General features: G+C 38.0%; 1 protein-coding gene across 2 annotated transcripts in view; it reads right to left on the bottom strand.

Annotated features, from left to right (window-relative positions):
- Nucleotides 1–265: 265 nt before the first annotated feature.
- LOC113516598 (glycogen [starch] synthase) overlaps nucleotides 266–22,423 on the bottom strand; it is a 30,381-nt gene continuing 8,223 nt past the window's right edge. The window contains exons 5-19 of one of the 2 annotated variants that reach the window (XM_052893162.1): nucleotides 21,400–21,591; nucleotides 20,862–20,956; nucleotides 18,673–18,775; nucleotides 18,322–18,430; nucleotides 15,723–15,876; nucleotides 14,000–14,120; nucleotides 12,787–12,953; nucleotides 12,071–12,185; nucleotides 11,197–11,274; nucleotides 10,091–10,265; nucleotides 9,228–9,357; nucleotides 8,783–8,864; nucleotides 8,107–8,239; nucleotides 6,786–7,144; nucleotides 266–3,365 (exon numbers count right to left, since the gene is read on the bottom strand). In XM_052893162.1, the coding sequence (XP_052749122.1) occupies nucleotides 6,786–7,144; nucleotides 8,107–8,239; nucleotides 8,783–8,864; nucleotides 9,228–9,357; nucleotides 10,091–10,265; nucleotides 11,197–11,274; nucleotides 12,071–12,185; nucleotides 12,787–12,953; nucleotides 14,000–14,120; nucleotides 15,723–15,876; nucleotides 18,322–18,430; nucleotides 18,673–18,775; nucleotides 20,862–20,956; nucleotides 21,400–21,591 (2,013 nt within the window). In that variant the 3' untranslated portion in view covers nucleotides 266–3,365. The remainder of the gene's footprint in view (nucleotides 3,366–6,785; nucleotides 7,145–8,106; nucleotides 8,240–8,782; nucleotides 8,865–9,227; nucleotides 9,358–10,090; nucleotides 10,266–11,196; nucleotides 11,275–12,070; nucleotides 12,186–12,786; nucleotides 12,954–13,999; nucleotides 14,121–15,722; nucleotides 15,877–18,321; nucleotides 18,431–18,672; nucleotides 18,776–20,861; nucleotides 20,957–21,399; nucleotides 21,592–22,423) is intronic. The other variant, XM_052893163.1, reaches the window with a different exon arrangement.

Genomic DNA, 22,423 nt, shown 5'->3' with positions numbered 1-22,423 from the left:
TTTATAAATTCATATTATATATTTCATCGCCTATTTAAAAAAGCATAATTAATTACCTCACTAAAATCAGACTGTGTTATTTATAAAAAAATGTTAAACCTGTATTTCAATCTAGGTCAATATATATATATATATATATATATATATATATATATATATATATATATATATATATACCCGCGCCTAGGCATGGGTAACACCGATACCTCTGCAGAAAGAAAACAGTCATTACCCATTTCGTTATCGCCCGTACCCTACATCTATATTCTTTTTTTTTTTTTTTACTTTGTTACAAACCAAGAAGTTACTTCAAAAGAAAAACACTTTTGTAACATCTAGAATACGCTTACATATTTGACATCCTCAAGAACAAAGGGTTTTATTTACAAATAAATTTAATGGAAGGCATCATTTCATATCTGACATGGACATAGACGTATTTAGGCAAATTCAAATAGTCGCTTTAGTGAAGACGTAACAAACGAACAGACAATCGTACACACTTAAATAAGTAGAAAAGGGATTGTTATTAGTAACTGAGACTTGCGTCTCTACTAGCAATCTACCCTGTCAGGTCGACCTCTACACGGACTCCCTGAAAACCACCATGATTCTGTTCATCTTGTGGAATTCATCGTGATAGGCCAACCGACCTGATATCATCCTCACCTATAGGCGACGGTTACCACTTTCCATCAGGTGGGCCGTCAGCTTATTTGCCATTCTAAGTTGTACAAAAAAAAATCCTCTATTCTTCCTCCCTGGTGCCCCGACAATGTATACTAATAGTGTAGGCAGTGTTGCCATTCTTTATCAACTATTAAAAAAAACTTAAATTACAAATTTAATATTCCTGTGTAACTTAATTTCATATTAATAAATAAAAAAAAAAATGCTAACAACTTAAAAGTAAATAGATATACAAAAATACATGACTACAACCTACGCCATTAAATTTATTTTATAGGAACGATATAACAGGATAGATTTTTAAAACTAAAATATAGTGATTTGTTAAAAAGACTTAAATAAAATTTTATCTTGGAATTTATCTAATATATTATTATTGCGTTTAAATTTTCATTAAATTTAATATCATGCTTCCATACTTTTACCGACTGAGTTACAATTTTATTTAATAATCTAATGACGTGTCTGTATGTTTAAATCTTATAAATTTTATCAATTTTCATTCATAACATTTATTTTAAAACATTCCCTTCTAATAATAATTAATTAATTAATTAATTACATTCTTATTCAAAATTGCCACTTGGCGATGCAACAATGGCATAAGGCAAGTTGGCAGCACTAGGTTATAACTTTTTTTTGAAACCTGGCATCTCATCATCTTTCTAGATAGCATATTAAGATAAAATATGTCAGATTTAAAGCTAAACATTCAAGAAGGCAACTTTGAAAACCGTATCCAATTTAATGCAAAAAAATTAGTGTGATACCGAAAAAAGCTACAAACAAATAACAGAGTAAACTTTTTAAAATTATTATGTTTGACTTAAAAATTTTCAATGTACAAACATGGTCTAGGTACAATTTTATTATATTAATAACATAAATAGTAAAATAAATTTAAAATAAATAAAATATCTACGCCTTAATTTTTTATAAACCGTCATCATTACTTACGAACATAATGTGACGATATATAATGCGCTAGTGATACAAAACAATAACTATATATGGTGGCACGAGTTCATTATGTGATTTAAAAAAAAAAAACATATTACAACCTCTATGGGCATCTTGTTTGAAACGTTCATTACTGTAGACAAAGAAGAAATGAGTTCCATTTTCAAAAATTTCATAAACATTATACATATTATATTAAAAAAAAAAAACAATTGTTTGCTTTCCGAATATTAAAAGCGTTCATTACTTTTGCTCGCCGAAGTGTGACAATGTCGTAATTATGGTCACTTTCAAAAACAATTGAACAATTTTAAATGTTTCTAATTGATTATTAAAAAAAATACTCTGCCAACTGACTAAAACGTTAATCATAAAATACAAGTACATTGCATATAAATCTATCATTAAAAACTATGCACGTACTTCATACATTACTTCTGATTTCTTCAGACATTCTTTTGTATGAGAACCCTATTTTTAGTGCCAGCATAATAAGAATATTATTACAATATTATATTGCATTTTTAGAAAAATCAAACAGAAACTTTAAAAAATACTCAAATTATTTTTTTAAATTGACAAATAATCGCTTCATTGCCATACTTCGTTACGAACACTCATAAAAAGTAAAAAATGTCCACAGTATAAAACAAAACTCTCTGAAACATGCATAATACTCTGTATAGTAAAATTATTAATAATGGACGTACAATTAGCAGGCAAAGGAATAAACCCATACAGCCTGGTCCTGTAATAAAATTTAAACTCTAAACCAATATAGAAAATAGAAATATAATTAAAATATAAAATCTTTCAATAATTGTTAAAAATAGTATATATCATATATTATATTAATTTTTATCAAAACATATTCTTAAACAATATAAAACCGGCTCGAAGTACGTACGAGAGACGTCACAATGGACATTTCTGTACGCTAAACACTCGTGTGGTCCCGGCATAGAATGGGCCACCCCTTCTTTCGCGTGGGTGTTGTTAAGACGACTAAGGGAACAATGGTCTAGAGACAAGCAACATCGTCTCTTTTAAAACATCACCAAAGCCTTACTAAGCGTTTGCTAACCCACTTGCCAAACGTGGCAACTACTGACAAAACTGCCTTTATGACAGATGTCTATGTCCAGCAGTGGGCAATTAATAAGTGACATGATGGTAATGATGAATAACAATGTTCATTTTCCATTCTTTTTCCATTAAAAGGTTATCGTATAAAGCGACAAGAGGTATGAAGATCAGTATATAAATGCAAAAGAAATCAAAATAAATTCAAATATTTAATAATAGAATACGACGAATGGAATTACCAGCAATATACACTGTCAGGTCGACCTCCACGCGGTTCCTCCTGGAAACTATCTTAGTTATTTTTTGTTAAATTCATTACAGTAAGTCGACTGACTTGACTTCATCCCACCTATCCCATTACAAAATCCCAACACTAAGCTGCCTAGGAACCACAATAATACACTAAGATACGAGAAACCAGTTTCCAATAATGGAATCTTAATACCGACCGTATAACGTTGATCATAAGGACCATTTCATTATAATGGAACTAAAAAGGTTTAATTTATTACTATTACCTATGAATTACTATTATTTATCGCTAATCCTAAGTTCAGCTAATTCCTTCTCCTCATCCACTTCGTCTTCATCATCCGAACCGTGGATAGAAGTTACTGGGGTTGTGCCTCCTATAAAGAAATATAAAATTTAAAATATAATTTAAATATCTTCATGCCAGATTTCTTAGTAAGATTAGATGGGCAGAGGCAAGGACAGATAGGGACAGAAAAGGAGACCAGAGGAAGACTTTGTACAAAAGTCGTTTGCTTGGGCACCTGTGCCCCATTCGTGTTTCTACCGTGCAGCAGTTGTGTTTGCATGGCTGTGTTTTGGTTTGAAGGGTGGGATATGGCAGTGAATTTACTGGGTACAGAGTAATAACACTTGAGTCCTCAGGAATGGCAACGCATGGGGGGGGTATCATGGGCGAAACAGTTGTTATGTCCATGTCCATGTTATGTCCATGGTACTGGTCATGTCTATAGGCGACGGTTATCACTTTCCATCAGGTAGACCGTCAGCTTGTTTCCCATTCTAAGTTGCATAAAAAAGAGAAAACAGGGTTTTTGTTTTGGGATGAAAATGGAATGGTAACCCTGACTACGCTATCGGTACACGCTGGCAGTTGATTAACTACATATCGATAACTGAAGATGAAATTCACTTGAAACAGCGTGATTAATTCACCAGAAAATCAAAGATTGGTTTTCAGGGGAGATCACGTAGAGGTCAACCCGATAGGATATATTTTTGAAGATGGGACCCCATTCGACTAACAGTCCCCTATTCCCCAAAAAACAATATCTACCCTTATATCTCCAACTTAGCTTATCTACTTTCATAACTTGGCTCGATTCCTCTGCCAGACAGTATAGAATCTTGAGGGAGGGCGGCATTGCTAGCAATGTACTTAATCAGGTCGACCTCCACGTGGTCCCCCCTGGAAACCATCGTGCTGAATTCCGAGTGTATTCATCACAATGGGCTAACTGACCTGCCTTTTCATCGCCACCTATCATCCCTCACTGGTGCCCCGCCAGTGTACGAGGTCTGTCCGGAAAGTTCGTATAAAAGTGTTCTGGAATGCGAGAAAGAGGAGTGGGGAGGCCAGGTAAGCGCAGGACCCCTTCCTTATGTCCCTAACAATGCTTCAGTTCTGGTCTGACCGCCGTGCGGTGCGAACTGGCTTGTCACGCCATCTGTGAAGTTACCTCTTAACGAAACCCCGTCGGCATGGAGCCCGCTTCCGTTGAAGAGCAGCGCGTCGTAATCAAGTCTCTCGAAACTCGGCAAGAATGGCCGTGAAAGCAAAGAGTGGAAGACATCCGGGGAACCACGAACAAAAAAATCAAGAAAATCCCGCTCAAATGTCAAGACAATGTTGATTGTTTTTTTCGATGTTCGGGGGATTGTCCATCAAGAATTCGTCCCTCCAGGCCAGACAGTTGATGGAAAATTCTACGTCGATGTGCTCAGACGCCTCAAAGCTCGTGTGGTACGAGTTCGTCCAGAATTGGCGCGAGAGGGGCGTTGGATTCTTCACCACGACAATGCCCCTGCCCACACCTCTCTTGTTGTCCGTGAGTTTTTGAGTAAAAATTCCATTACGGTGACCGAACACCCCCCCTATTCGCCGGATTTGGCCCCGTGTGACTTCTTCTTGTTCCCAAAAACCAAATTGGTACTTCGGGGGCGGCATTTGGGGGACATAAATGAGATAAAAAAAGCTACGACGGGGCAGCTGAGAAACCTACAACCAGAGGACTTTCAAGGAGCCTTCTCACAGTGGAAACGGCGTTGGCACAAGTGCATTATGTCACAGGGGGAGTACTTTGAAGGGGATAAAATTGATTTACCTGAATAATTGTAAAATAAAATTTTTAAAAAACTTTTATACGTACTTTCCGGACAAACCTCGTATACCGTTAGCACAGACGGATTTACCATTACATTATCATCCCATAAAAAAAAAGTATAAAATCTTGGGGGGAAAGGGATTGTTAGTAATGGGGTTTAACAGCCCTATAGCTAGTACTGGTCGACTTACACGCGATTTCCCTTGGAAACCATCCTAGATTTTTTTTTAATTTTTTTTTATATAACTTAGAATGGCAAACAAGCTGACGGCCCACCTGATGGAAAGTGGTAACCGTCGCCTATAAACATGAGCAGTACCATGGACATAACAGAGTGTACTGTTTCGCCCATGATACCCCCCATGCGTTGCCATTCCTGAGGACTCAGATGTTATTCCTCTGTACCCTGTAAATTCACGCCATATCCCACCCTTCAAACTGAAACACAGCCATGCAAACACAGCTGATTTACGGTTAAAACACGAATGGGACAGAGGTACCCAAGCAAACGACTTTTGTGCAAAGTCTCCCTCTGGTACTCCTTATGGAATTCGTCACAATGAACTAACTGACCTGTTTTCATCCTCACCTATCATCTCTCACTAGTACCACGTTAGTGTACACCTACCGATAGCGTAGGCTGGATTACCATTCCGTTTACCTGCTCCAAAACTACATGATTTCTGTATGAAATGAAAAATTTTATTAAAAATCGAGCATTTGCAGATTATTGCTTCCACGAGATACAGGCGTTACGTACGAATCTAAAACAGTAAAAACTATGCTTAAAAATACTTGTGCAATATAGGTGTCATATCTGTATTAAAGTTATCACAAAAACATTATTATACACTACTCGCAAAAATTAAGGGATATTAAAAAAAAATTAAAATTTTTGGATGATTTTCAATAAGGAATAACTTGGAGAGAAATGGTCATAGAGAATGTCAAAAAAAAAAGTAAATTGTAGCTTTGAATGTCTAGTTCTCATATCTAGACAGTAAATTTTTTTAGCATAGGCAGTTCTCAAGTAATCATCGGAAAATCAACGAAGAAAAACTTTTACAAATTTTTGCTCGTCTTTAAAATGGTCTGTGGTCTTCGATTCTTTTTTTCTTTTCATTATGCGACTAGATGACTTTTAGAAAATTTTGTAAACTTTAATTTGAGCTTTGGTTGAGCTTTGTACGATGATTTAGTGTAGAATTATCGTCGATCAAAGTAAAAAAATCCATTTTAAGTTTGACAATCAATTAGTCATTCAAATGTCCACTTGAAGTATGATAAATAATTAATAATATTACTTCTGAGTAGCTCTGGCTACAAATACCTTTTTTTAGATTTTCTGTACGACCATTTCCCTCAGAGTTATCCCTTGTTGAAAATCACTCAAATTTTTGGATTTTTTTTTTTAATATTCCTTAATTTTTTCGAATAATGTATATACTTGCTCATGTTATGTTTGCGAAATGGTATTGATGGAAACATGTGCCAATTAAAAATAATATGTGCCTATACGTCTGTCTACACAAACAAAAATATATTTTATGTACCTATCACATGAATAAAATATGGTATAAATTATGTATGTATAATGAAAATATAGTGTCACAAACAAGTCCTTACTATCTACAAAATCAGTGATTAAAAAAAAAAACAAATTTGAAGTGATAACAAAACGCAATTAAAAACCTAATTGCCGCCATTGTTCCCGCCATTTCGTTCCGTACAGTCATTCAGTTTTGCGATCAGCTGATCTATCTGTTCCACCATTGCCTCGTTCAACGGTTCCAGGAACGTCTCATTCGGCGTTCGGTAATTCTCGTGCTCCGATTCGGAATAGTTCGGCTTCTCGAAAGAGACATCTATACCGTCGGTGTCATCGACAGATATGTCTAATATCTCTAGCGATTTCTGGACGTTGAGAAGATTCTTTCTTTGAACATCAATTCTGTGTTCAGATGTTTGGACTTGTTCATCTTTTGTCTCTTTCGATTCTATCTCTTTCTGATAGGATGTGGTTAGACGATTTGATATGTCGTGGCGACGTACTGTTTTTTTAATAAAATTACAAATGTAACAACGACAATGTTAACTAAAATTAAAACTAAGTTCCAATATCGGCCAGAATCCTCTAATCTATCAAGAAAGTTATTTCCATTTGGGCCCAGTTATTGTAAAATGTCTCAAAAAATTTATAAAAATACCAGGATTACAAAAACAATAGAATATAATTAGTTTTCCAAATAATTTAATAAAACAAAAACATTTTAGGTTATTTTTACGATTGTTACTTTTTATCACGTGCCATGTAAATGTAAAAATGGAATTTAAAATAAAGCGTAAAATAGGAATTTACTATTTACAAAATATTCAATAAGTATTATCTTATAAAACAAAAATAATACCGGAAATAATACGCTCAGGAAATCTTACTTATTTGAGGTTATTTAACAAAATTCACGCGCTATTTCTATAACCACAGACAATTTGTGTTTGAATAATGTTACCATCGTAAAAATATTAAGAAATATTGGCATCAATATTTATACGATACTAAAGTCGCTCAATTGTTTTGCCTCCTCTCCACACTTGAACTTTATGGTACTTTATTACGAATCGTTTGTACAGGGAATATAGAAGTGTTGTTTATAGATTTTTTTAAACAATTTTTTTTTAAATTTTTCTCTCCGTAATAACCATCCTTGTGCTTCAAGGAATATTAAAAAAAAAGAATTAGAGAAATCGGTTCAGCTGTTCTCGAGATTTACGCTTAGCAACACATTCGGCGACTCATTTTTATATTACAGATAGAAGATATCAATCCAAATGGCATTGTTGTATCACCCTGTATAGGTTCGTGTTGCAAATTTTGAATTCTTAATTAATTTGTGCCTAAATTTAACAAATAGTAAAATTGTAAGAGAAGATATGTTAAATTCGAACTAGTTTAGGATTAGAATTCTCTGCATATAGTGTACATTGGCCCCATGTAGTCTAAGCAAATACTTACTGGAATGCGTAGGACTGGGTGGTTCGGAGATGGGACGCGGGTAGTTGAATCGTTTGCCCAACTCCAAGTCCATATGGTCCACATAATCCGGATACACTATTTTCAACGCTTGGGCTCTAGCTTGCCGATAATACTGAAAATATATTGGGGTATTACTATATTGGCCGTGTGCAAATATGCGTATGAGTCTACTGGGAACGGCTTATCCAGAACCAGGGGACTACAGATATCTTAAACCGCGGAATATCGTTAGGGTAACACATAGGATCTATGAAATGATGGTATAAGGCAGGGGAAAGCACAAAAGATCCGTATGGGTCGACGTGCATCGGCTTAGCTGACCCCATATGCGAAAAATAAGATAAGTTATTGGCCGTGTGGTCCCGGCATAGAATAGGCCACCCCTTCCTTTCCCGTGGGTGTCATAAGAGCTGACTAAGGGAGGGCGAGGAATGGGCAGCAGCAGTGTCCCTCTTAAAACATCTCCAAAGTCTAACTGCGGTTGCCAATTTAGCAACTACTGGCAAAATACCCCAATGGGGATTATGTTCAGCAAAGAACAGTTAAAGGCTAATAGAATGAACAGTTTACTAAGTGGAAGGTGACGGTAACCACTAACCAGCAGACGGGCCGTCTGTTTGCGTGTCATTAGTAGTAGAATAAAAAACATACTCACAATGCCTAGATTCCGCCAGTCCATCAAATCAGACAGTCTCTCAGTCCTATTTCTCTGTATGATGCGCTGCCGACGACTTAGTCTGTAACAAACGGAATAGGTCTATAAACTAAAGAGCACAGAAGTTAATTTTAAAATTTCGCGTTGTTTACGCATATTTTAAATACGCAAAAAGGACATAACGGAATGTAAATTTCATTCTCACCCATTAAAAAACGCTTTATGCGGGTACCATACCATAGGATTTACAGGGTACAGAGGAATAACACCTGAGTCCTCAGGAATGGCAACGCATGGGAGGTATCATGGGCGGAGCAGTATACTCTGTTATGTCCATGGTGCTGCTCATGTCTATAGGCGACGGTTACCACTTTCCATCAGGTGGGCCGTCAGCTTGTTTGCCATTCTAAGTCGTATAAAAAAATCTCAGTGTTAACGTGCTTACTTGGTAAAGTCGTACATATACTGAGCAAGTTGCTGCACGGAGCCCTCCAGCGATATGTACCGCCGGTCCACCACATATATGCCGTACGACATCGGGTCCGCTATGTGGTCCTGCATGAAGCAGCCGAACCCTGGAAAGAAGACGGAAGGATTTGTTAGTAATGCGGACTATCAGTCCTATTGCTAGCAATATACCCTATCAGGTGGACCTCCCCGTGGTTAACCCTGGAAACCATCGTGCTAAATTCCAGCTGTATTCATCACGATGGGCTAATTAATCTGCCTTTTCACGGGGCAAAGGGATTATTAGTAATGCTAGCAATACACCCTATCAGGTCGACCTCCACGTGGTTCCCCCTGAAAACCATCGTCGTTAATTTTAGTGGAATTCGTCACGATGGACTAACTAGACCTGCCTTTTCGTTCTCACCTATCATCCTTCACTGGTGCCCCGCCAGCGTATACCGTTAGCACAGGCGGGATTACCATTCCATCTTCACCCATTAAAAAAACCCTATCATCCCTTACTGGTGCCCCGCCAGCGTATACCGTTAGCACAGGCGGGGTTACCATTCCATTCTTACCTATTAAAAAAGAATTAATATCCACCTTTATATTGTTAGTAAGTATAAATTGACCGGAGAAGGGGGAAAGGGATTGTTAGTAATGAGGTCTAATAGCCCAATTGCTAGCAATATACCCTCTCAGGTCGTACTCCAAGCGGTTCCCCCTGGAAACCATCATGGTTAATTCTCACCTATCATTTTACCGACGAGACCAGTGCTTCCACTGGTGCCTCGTCGGTGTATACCGATAGCGCGGGCGGGGTCACCATTCCATTTTCACCCATAAAAAAAAACTGACCGGAGAGGTTGGTGGTGATGCTGGGTATGCCCATGACGGTGCACTCGGCGGGCGTGTAGCCCCACGGCTCGTAGTACGAGGGGAACACGCCCAGGTGGCAGCCGCGCACGAACTCCTCGTAGTCCAGCCCGAACAGCGGGTTGGTCGACGTCAGGAACTCCGGGTGGAAGATCACCTGGGCACGAGTGAAACAGGGGGAAGACGTTAGTATAAGTAAGCTTTGGGGAGAAATCTTTTACTGTGAAAAGAACTAGCAACCCCCTTTTTATTACAAGTGTTCAATAAAAATATATTGCTAAAGTGTCGTTTTTAAATTGATGAGCATTGTCTTTTCCAAAGGAAAAGTGCATCATTTGAAAATCAGATCAGGTCTTATTTAATTTAAAATTAGTTATGCAGACAACAGTGAATATATATATATATATATATATATATATATATATATATATATATATATATATATATATATATATATATATATATATATATATATATATATATATATATATATATATATGGTATATATATATATACATATATAGATAGATAATTTATTTGCATCACTTACAGCACACAAACGCAAAAGACACAAATGCAAAGTGAAAAAAGATAAAAAAAAAAGATAAATGTACAAAAGATTTAAAAAAAAAATCAAAAACAAAATCAGAATGCATAAAATTAGTAAAGTTTTTTTTTCTTCATACGTGTGCCACAGTAATACAAAATGGCCACAACTCAGCTTTTTGCTTTGCCCTACTAAATTGCCGAAATACCACAAAAAAAATAAAGAAATATAGATCAAAAAACATAGTATAAATATATTATATATATATATATATATATATATATATATATATATATATATATATATATATATATATATATATATATATATATATATATATATATATTTATGGAGAGAGAGAGAGAAAGAAAGAGTTCACTGTTGTTTGCATATATATGAAATGTTTATATGACTTTCATACAGAAAGATATGAATTTGCATATTATATTTTGTGTAACATTTTCTCTAATATCAACCGCCACTGTGTGAAATGTATTAATTAATTAATTAATAATTAATTAGTAGTTAATTAAATAATTACCTTGACTTTGTCGTTAACCGTATTGAACAGTTGACACCTTCTGACCGCGTTCAGGACTGGGTCGTTCCAATCATCCACCTAAATATAAAGACAAAATTTTATTTTCTACACAAATTTTTCAAAAAAATAGCCAGCAACATGTAAAAATATAACTATATATGTATTAATGCATATATGACACTGTAAAACTTGTGGAAGACTGGACCCTAAACTAGATCAGAGATCTGTATCTCAGGAATCCAGGCCCCCAACTCGGACACCATGTACAGTTTGCATTAAATAAGGCTAAAATTAAAGTTTTTTTTTTTTATACAACTTAGAATGGCAACCAAGCTGACGGCCCACCTGATGGAAAGCGGTAATCGTCGCCTATAGACATGAGCAGTACCATGGACATAACAGAGTATACTGTTTCGCCCATGATACCACCCATGCGTTGCCACTCCTAAGGACTCAGGTGTTATTCCTCTGTACTCTATAAATTCACTACCATATCCCACCCTTCAAACCGAAACACAGCCATTCAAACACAACTGCTTCACGGTTTAAACACGAATGGGACAGAGGTACATAAGCAAACGACTTTTGTATGAATAAATGAATGAGTATACTTTATTTGCATCATACAATATAGGAAATAAGCAAGGCAATTTACAAACACAACGATACAATTGTATAAGTACAGTAAGGCGGTCTTATTGCTGAGAGCAATCTTTTCACAAAGTCTTCCTTTAGTGAAAGTAAAAATAAATCGGAATAACAGAAAAAAACTTGATAATAATTATAAGCACTCATAGACACGGCCGCTTACCAACAAACGGACCGTATGCTTAATTATCCCTCTTGTATAAAAAAAAGTATTTCATATACTTACAACATTGTGTGTGGTAACCGGTGGTAATCCATCGCGTTGCAGCGCGTATATGCAGCGCTTCAGCCGCACTGTGTCGTCTTTGTGAAGGAGATCTGACGCTTCGGGCAAGTGTCCCCTGCAGCAAACGATATTATTGAGTATGTACTGTTGACACTCATTTCTATACCCACATCGGAAATAACAAACATAAAATTCCCATTATATATATATATATATATATATATATATATATATATATATATATATATATATATATATATATATATATATATATATATATATATATATATATATATATATATGTATTTATTATTTCAGTCGTTAGCTGTCCACTGCTGAACATAAGCCTTCCCCATAAGGGGAGTTTTGCCAGTAGTTGCCACGCTTGGCAGGCGGATTAGCAAACAAGCTGACGTCCCACCTGATGGAAAGTGGTAACCGTCGCCTATAGACATGTGCAGTACCATGGACATAACAGAGTATACTGTTTCACCCATGGTACCTCCCATGCGTTGCCATTCCTGAGGACTCGGGTATTAATGCTCGGTACCCTGTAAATTCACTGACACATCCCGCCCTTGAAACCGAAACCCAGCCATGCAAACGCAACTGGTTCGCGGAAGAAGATTCCTTTGAAACTGCTCTGTACGTGACCATTTTCAAGCGTGTGAGGATAAATTCCCTATCGATTAAGTCGAATAAATCAAACTGCTCACCTTAAACAAATATCATACATCCTCTTGCCGACCTTCTGCTGTATATCTTGTAAGGTGTCCCGCAGGGCCTTGGTGACGGCGTGGCCCCGAAGACTCTCCACGTTGAAGTTGTTGGTCCTCGCCGGGAAGATCAGGAACGCCACCACCGTCATCTCGGACTCGGACGACTGCCGACATGGTTAGGGGAGGAAAGGAATTGTTATTAATGCGAACTACCAGACACATTGCTAGCAAAATACACTGTCAGGTCAATATCCACGTGGTCTCACGTGGAAACTATCATGCTGAATTCCACGTGAATTCATCACGATGGGTTAACTGACCTGCCTTTCATCCTCACCTATCATCTCTCACTGGTGCCCCGCCAGCGTATACTGTTAGCACAGGCGGGGTTACCATTCCATTATCACCCCATAATAAAAGACTGCCGACATAGAGGGGGGGGAAGGAATTGTTATTAATCCTGGTGAATTCATCACTATACTTCGTCTGCGATATCGGTATATGCTGGCGGGGCACCAGTGAGTGATAATAGACAGATGATGATGAGAATGAAGGCATGTCACTTAGCCTGTTATGATTAATTCAGCAGGCAATAACCACCATGGTTTCCAGGCGAGACCGCCGTGACAACCTTGGTTTATGCGGTATCATTCCCGGGGACTAACCTATTATATCTCTGCCTCCTGTCTCCAAAGAGATACATAGATATATACTCTTTATTTACCAGAAGGAGACTTTGTACAAAAGTCATCTACTTGGGTACCTCTGTCCCATCCGTAATTCTTCCATGATGCAGTCTGCTTACATAGCTTAGTTCGTTTTTAAGGGTGGGATATGGCAGTGAATATACAGGGTACAGTGACAACACATTAATCCTCAGGAATGGCAACGCATGGGGGGTATCATGGGCGAAACAGTATACTCTGTTATACCCACGGTACTGCTCATGTCTATAGGCGATGGTTACCAGTTTCCATTAAGCGGACCATCAGCATGTCTGCCATTCTAAATTACATAAAAAAAAAACTTTATTGTTTCCTCCAAAAGATTACAATAGTAAACTTATTATAAATATAAACAATTACAAGAAACAATCACAGTGAGAAAACAATGGGCGACTAAAAGCGATCTTTTCCAGGCAATCTTTGGATGGAGAGGAGTAATTATAAACAGTTTAATTAGAGAGAGACTCATTAAAATCGGTATGTACCTTCAAATAATGATTGAGCCTGGCCAGAGCTTCAATGAAGATATCCGCTCCTTTGTTCCCGTACTCGTATCGACCAGCGATAAAGAAATACAGTGTTTTATCTAAATCAAAGTTGAAATGTCTGCAACAATATATTATTTTGTCATTAGTATATACTTTTTTTTATATACAACTTAGAATGGCAAACAAGCTGACGGCCCACCTGATGGAAAGTGGTAACCGTCGCCTATAGACATGAGCAGTACCATGGATATAACAGAGTATACCGATAGCGCTGACGGGGTTACCATACTATTATCACCCATTAAAAAAAATACCCAAGGGCAAGGCTTATGTTCAGCAAGGGACAATTAAAGGCTGATATCATGATGATGATGAAAGGTTTGATAATTTTCAAGAATAAGATGGATTATTTATGATAATTACCCGTGAAGCAGTTGTGTTTGCATGGCTGCGTTTCAGTTTGAAGGGTGGGATATGGCAGTAAATTTACAAAGTACAGGGGAATAACACCTGAGTCCTCAGGAATGGCAATGCATGGGGGGTATCATGGGCGAAACAGTATACTCTGTTCTGTCCATGGTACTGCTCATGTCTATAGGCGACGGTTGCCACTTTCCATCAGGTGGGCCGTCAGCTTGTTTGCCATTCTAAGTTGTATAAAAAAAATCAGATCAGCACCATCCTGACGAATTCAACTAGAATTAACCACGATGGTTACCAGGGGTAACCACATGGAGGTCGACCTGATAAGGTATATTGCTAGTAATGGGGCTATTTGTCTCCATTGCTAACACTCCCTTTCCCCCTGCCCTTTGGGGGTTGGCCAGTAGTTGCGACAATTAAGTTCCCTCAGTCGTCTCTTACGACATCCACGGGAAAGGAAGAGGTAGCCCATTATATTTATTTATTTATTCATTTAGGCACAGCAACAGTAATACAGTTCACATTACATTGACTATAATAAGCTTTATAACTAAGTAATTGTTTTAAAATTGTATTCCGTTAATTGCTACGCACAGCGCTTTATATCGGGACCACACGGCATATACAACTAATTGTCACCAGTATTTCAGCCATTACCCGTCCACTGCTGGACATAAGCCTCCCCCATAGACTGCCATAAAGAACGACGACTAATACCGAATACTAATTGCAAAAACAATCATTGAAAACGGTTTTGAATCGGCAACGATCTAAACTAATAGATAGATACTCTTTATTGTTTCCTCCAAAAGACTACAATAGTAAACTTATTATAAATATAAACAATTACAAGAAATAATCACAGTGAGAAAACAATGGGCGACCTTATCGCTAAGAGCGATCTCTTGCAGGCAACCTTTGGATGGAGAGGAGTAATTATAAACAGTTTGATCGGAGGCACGATGAAATTCTATTATTTCTAAAATATAGAGATATGATGTATCATATCTCTATATTTTAGAAATAATAGAATTTCATCATTACATGTATGTAATAATGTAAAATATATATTCCTACTCATTATATACTATTATACACACACATACATACATACATAAACATACATACATATACACATATACATACATGCATACATGATATAAACATCTACACAGATACATAAAAATATATAAATACTTCTTACATGTATACATAAAACATTAAATTATAAAAAAACTAATATACGTTTACACAAGAAATTCGGATGAATCCAGAATCTTTTGATGAACAAACTCACCCGTAGAAGTGGCCTCTGGCGAACTCATTGATCTTCTCCTTGGCCAGCGCGTGCAAGTTTTGGAACTCGTGCAGTGCTGAAAACTTCTTCACGTTCAGACCATTGGGCGTGATGATGTCCGGCTTCCGTTTCAAGAGGTGTTCAGCTTCGTATCCTGATAATATTATAAAGATTAAGAGTTATAGCAATATCTATATATTTGGCGTACAATATCTATATATTTGGCAACCAATATCTATATATTTGGTGTACATTATCTATATATTTGGCGTACAATATCAATATATTTGGCAACCAATATCTATATATTTGGTGTACATTATCTATATATTTGGCGTACAATGTCAATATATTTGGCAACCAATATCTATATATTTGGTGTACATTATCTATATATTTGGCGTACAATATCTATATATTTGGCAACCAATATATATATATTTGGTGTACATTATCTATATATTTGGCGTACAATATCAATATATTTGGCAACCAATATATATATATTTGGTGTACATTATCTATATATTTGGCGTACAATATCAATATATTTGGCAACCAATATCTATATATTTGGTGTACATTATCTATATATTTGGCGTACAATATCAATATATTTGGCAACCAATATCAATATATTTGGCAACCAATATCTATATATTTGGCGTACAATATCTATATATTTGGCAACCAATATCTATATATTTGGCGTACAATATCTATAATTATATATTATATTAGTTTTTTTGGTTTTCACCTTCTCGACTTATGTCGGCTTAAAAACATACCCCGTCCTGTAACCCACAGGAAAAAAGGTACGTATGCCCCAGTTTTATTTTTATGTCCGTCTTCTGCCTCGCCTTCTCTTTAGATTGTATACTGAATTTGTGAGTGATTGTGTGTTTGATGTATGAATTGTGTTGGATGAATCTGGTGTGTTTGTTGAGTGTTGTGTGTTAGTTGCCTGTTGGATGTTTGGTGACCGGTGTGTGTCTTGAGTGTGATGATTTTGTGTATTTTGTACAAATACGGTATCTCCCAATACTTTGCTGAGTATGGTTGATGTGTGAATGGCTGCTTGTTTTTGCAAGATTGTGATGTCAATTTTGGCATTTAGCTTATTTATGTAGTTTTTTATATTTTTAGCTACTATTCCTGTTGCGCCTATTACTATCGGGATGATAATCGTTTGTGTGTTCCACAAACGACTGACTTCAGTTTTGAGAAGGTGGTATTTACTTAGCTTTTCAATTTCCTTAGCTCCTATATTGTAATCAGATGGTACAGTTATATCTATTAAGTATGTTTTATTATTATTTTTATCTATATATATTAAATCTGGTCTATTGTATATTATATTGTATAGTATATTGTATATTGGTGTATTGTATGTAGTGTATTGTATGGTCTGGTATATATTATATTATTATATAATTATATATTATATATTATATTAAAATATCTATATATTGGGGGGAAAGGGATTGTTAGTAATCCTATTGCTTGCAATATACCCAACGATATAGGTGATAGGAAAACAAAAACCAGGGCCGGCTTTAGCTTTTTGTCATCCCTGGGGGCGCCATGTTTACCGACTGCTAGTTGATGTACTCCCGTCTAGCAGCACTGCGCAAATGATATTAATGCATGGATCCTAATACCTGATCCTTCTTAAACCGTAAAGCAGATACTGATCAAAATGTGGTAGATTTTGAAGCGCCATTTTCTAATTACATCTCTAAAACTAATACTTCAATTTGATGGGAAAGGGATTGTTAGTAATAGAGACTGAGAATCCCATTACTAGCAATATACCCAACCAGGTCGACCTCCTCGCGGTTCCCCCTGGAAACTATCATGGTTAATTCCTGATGAATTCATCATGATGGGCTAACTGGTCTATTTTCATTCTCATCTATCACCCTTCACTGGTGCTCCGCCAGCGTATCCCGTTAGCGCAGGCGGGGTTACCATACCATTTTCAACCATAAAAAAAAACTATATATTTGATACGATATCTATATATTTGACTTATCATACCAATATATATACCAATATATATATTGGCCCAATAACAAGCAGTAAATTAATACAGATTAGCATCCAAATTGGATGCACTACAACTACTTGCATTATTGCAGCGCCCTCTAGTATAATTGTTTCTTAGTTGCTTTCTTTTTTTTATATCAATCCAGGTCTTCTCATTGCCCGCCAGATGGTGTGGGCGGGCGACATTTTTTTATATACAACTTAGAATAGCAAACAAGCTGACGGTTCACCTGATGGAAAGTGGTAACCGTCGCCTATAGACATGAGCATTTATTTAAGAAAACCACGCCTCACCATATGGAGAGAGCTTACCAGTGACCTGAGGATAGTTGCCTCGAGGATTGCTGGGGCAAAAATCCGCTCCGAGGCTCCCACCTTACTCTTGTACGAGGGTCAAGAAGACCCGGATTGATTTATTTATTCTTTATAGCACAATAAAAATTTGAACAAATAGCGAGCTTAATGCCATATGGCATTCTCTCTTATCTTCTATTGTTTTATTACACATTACACGGCACTCGTGGCACGGCTCAGCATTGGCCCTACTCACCCGTGATGTCAGATACAGTCGTGAATATATGCGCCATGTGCGCGGCGGCACGCTCCATGCAATACCGGTGATATATCTGTCTCTTTCCCGCCTCCTCGTCCACTGAAAACTGTGAAAGAGATAGAATATATTATAATTAACGAAATTGCTAATAACATTATTAGTTCCACTTAAAGCAAATCGCATTATTCATTAAAACTAAAATCAGCTACAAACCAAAATTATCTTATTCCATGTTTTGTCAGTTTCTTGTCTATTAAAAATTTATTTCAACAAGAAAAAAAAACAAATCTAGCTAATAATAAAACCTTTGACATTTAATTTCGTACTCAATATTATAACAATATATACCTTATCTAAGTTGTTATAGAAATCAGTGTTGCCCGCACACAGATATCGGCCGAGGAGCGTCGCGTGCGTCGTAAACACAGTAGCGACATCTATATGGCGGACCCTGAAATTAAAAATACTTAATAAGTTGTAGTAAATAAAATTTCTCCTTCGTAATTCTTCTTTCATCCATCCTTATAATATTACTAGCTTTTACCCGCGACTTCGTCTGCGTAACGGGGATATATTTACTGACCAGGATAAAAAGTAGTCTATAGATAGGTACTCTTTATTGTTTCCTCCATAAGATTACAATAGTAAAGTTAATATAAATACAAACCACCACTCACCAGAGGGAGACTTTGTACAAAAGTCGATTGCTTGGGTACCTCTGTCCCATTCGTGTTTCAACCGTGAAGCAGCTGTGTTTGCATGGCTGTGTTTCGGTTTGATGGGCGGGATATGGCGTGAATTTACTGGGTACAGAGGAATAACACCTGAGTCCTCAGGAATGGCAACGCATGGGAGGTATTATGGGCGAAACAGTATACTCTGTTATGTCCGTGGTACTGCTCATGTCTATAGGCGACGGTTACCACTTTCCATCAGGTGGGCCGTCAGCTTGTTTGCCATTCTAAGTTGTATAAAAAAAACAAACAGTTACAAAAACATATTACACTGAGAAAAAAAATGGGCGACGTTTTCGCTAATAGCGATGTCTTCCAGGCAGCCTTAGCCTATATCCATGTCTATCCCATATATGTCCCATATATCCAATATGTGTATACTAAATTACATAGTGATTGGTTAAGCCGTTGAGGCGCTATAAGATAACAAACAAACACACTTACATATTAATAAGTAATAGTACTAATAGATGGATGAAAGAAGAATTACGAAAGAGATTTATCGAGCAAGAATGAATGGAGATGTCGGTAGGGGCCGCCCTAGTGGACGTATGTCGACCAAATAGGCGACGTGCTGAAGAAGGGCCAAATTAAAAGTACCCGTAACCGGCGAGTGTGTGTGAAAAGATTGATGGATGTGGACGAAGCGAAAGAGGTTTGTTTGAATCGAAGCATTTGGCGTTCCACTGTTTCTGCCTACCCTAATGGGAGACAGGCGTGACAGATATGTATGTATGTAATACTAAAGTACAGTATGGACACTCCCCGCCGCCCGCTGCAACCTGTCCTCACCCGTCTCAAATACGCGTCAGCGCCCAAACTCTATTTACCCGCGCTAATCGTAACCACTAACTAGGCAGAAAAGTTCTTGAGTAGCGACCCCGTAGGGGCAAACGGGCGGTAGGACGCCCCCCTCCCCTCACTAGATGGAATGACGATTTCAAATGCATTGAAAGGAGTCAGTGGATGCAGGTGACTCAGGACCGTTCCTTATAGCAATTTATGGGGGGAGAGAAAGGGATTGTTAGTAATGGAGACTGAGAATCCCATTGCTAGCAATATTGGGTATCTAACAGTTCCATTGCTAGCAATATACCCAACCAGGTTGACCTCCTCGCGGTTCCCAACCAGCGCGGTTCCCCCTGGAAACTATCATGGTTAATTCCTGATGAATTCATCCTGATGGGCTAACTGGCCTGTTTTCATTCTCATCTATCCCTACTATCTACCCTTGGTGCTCCACCAGAGTATCCCGTTAGCGCAGGCGGAGTTACTGTTCCATTTACACCCATAAAAAAAAAGCAATTTATGGGAGAGGCCTATGACCAGCAGTGGACAGGTAACGGCTGAAATGATGACGAAGACGATGCTGAATCGTAACTACACACGCAAACATAGTCACATGTACAAACGTTGTTTCTGTAGTTTTTTTTTTTTTTTATACAACTTAGAATGGCAAACAAGCTGACGGCCCACCTGATGGAAAGTGGTAACCGTCGCCTATAAACATGAGCAATACCGTGGACATAACAGAGTATACTGTTTCGCCCATGATACCCCCCATGCGTTGCCATTCCTAAGGACTCAGGTGTTATTCCTCTGTACCCAGTAAATTCACGCCATATCCCACCCTTCAAACCGAAACACAGCTATGCAAACACAACTGCTTCACGGTTGAAATACGAATGGGACAAAGGTACCCAAGCAATCGACTTTTGTACAAAGTCTCCTTCTGGTGATGAGCGCTGATCGCAGCGTTTCTGTATCAAGCGTCCGCGCTGTGATATTAGTAAGGATTTTCACCTGAGCATGATGAGTCCGACGCCGGCCTGCCACTCGTGGAAGTGGGCGACCACGCGCGGCGGCGTGTCGCTGTAACCCTCCGCCGCCTTACGGAACTGCAACGTCAAACATACAGGGTGTTATTAAGACACGCTGTTCTTATTACGCGCTGTCTATCTGAGAAAAACCAATATATGTTTAACTGAGCCTGGGGAGAGAAAGGATTATTCATAACGAGGATTAGCAGCCCCATTACTAACAAAACACCCTGTCAGGTCGACCTCCACGGGACTCCTCCTGGAAACCATCGCGACTAATTTATCGTTGAATTCTTCACGATGGGCTAACTGACCTGCTTTTTCATTCTCACCTATCATCCCTCATTGGTACCCTGCCAGCGTGTACCGTTAGCGCAGGCGGGGTTAAAAAAAACATACAGTGTTCTTACGGGCGTGCGTGCGTGTGTGCGTGCGTGTGCGTGCGCGCGCGTGCATATACGTAAGTGTGTGCGTGTGCGAGTGTGTGTTTGTAAATAAAATCTGTTGTAAACCAGACTCACCTCTGCGATGAACTGCGCGACCATAAAGCCGAGTATGACGGAGTCATTGGCCTCCACGTCCAGGTGCGGTATGCCCACTGAGCACGTGTCCCACAGCTCCTGCTTGTACGCGTCCAGCTGCCACGCCGCCGAGCCGATGTCGAACAGGATGATCTGCGGGTTGCCGTCCACCAGCCACGTGCCCGTATGTACCTGTGTTGAAAAAAAGTCGAAAAATGCATGACATGGAAAAGTTCCTCTTTTAGAAAACTGCTTAAAAATACCTAACACATACATACATACTTTGTACAAAAGTCGATTGCTTGGGTGCCTCTGTCCCATTCGTGTTTCAACCGTAAAGCAGTTGTGTTTGCATGGCTGTGTTTCGGTTTGAAGGGTGGGATATGGCGTGAATTTACTGGGTACAGAGAATAATACCTGAGTCCTCAGGAATGGCAACGCATGGGGGTATTATGGGCGAAACAGTATACTCTGTTATGTCCATGGTACTGCTCATGTCTATAGGCGACGGTTACCACTTTCCATCAGGTGGGCCGTCAGCTTGTTTGCCATTCTAAGTTGTATAAAAAAATTCGTGATGCAATATCAGTTAATGCATATTTTTGTTTTACTGTTTCAGTCGTTAGCTGTCCACTGCTGGACATAAGCCTTCCCCATAAGGGGAATTTTGCCAGTAGTTGCCACGCTTGACAGGCTTTTAGAAATGTTTTAAGAGGGACGCTGCTGGCCATCCCTCGCCCACCCTTAGTCGCCTCTTACAATAACCAAGGGAAAGGTAGGAGCGGCCCATTCTATGCCGGGGCACACACGGCTAATGCATGTGCATTTAGTTAAATCTTATTTTTATTCGTGAAAACCTATAATTGTTTTTTTTTTTTGTTTTTACTGTCTTTTTTCAATTATGAAATTTTCTGCTGGTTTTTGTTTAATAAAAATAAATAAATATAAACGTTATGCTAGCGTTATAAAATTTTTTTTACACTACTTTTTTTTACGGCCCTTCTGATAGTAAAGGAGGTTACCG

This window comes from Galleria mellonella, unplaced genomic scaffold (assembly GCF_026898425.1).
Source record: "Galleria mellonella isolate WM207_F2 unplaced genomic scaffold, CSIRO_AGI_GalMel_v1 utg172, whole genome shotgun sequence".
In the NCBI taxonomy this organism is placed as follows: domain Eukaryota; kingdom Metazoa; phylum Arthropoda; class Insecta; order Lepidoptera; family Pyralidae; genus Galleria; species Galleria mellonella.
Note: the sequence above shows the minus strand (reverse complement) of the source record. Positions and strands in the feature narration are given on the sequence as shown.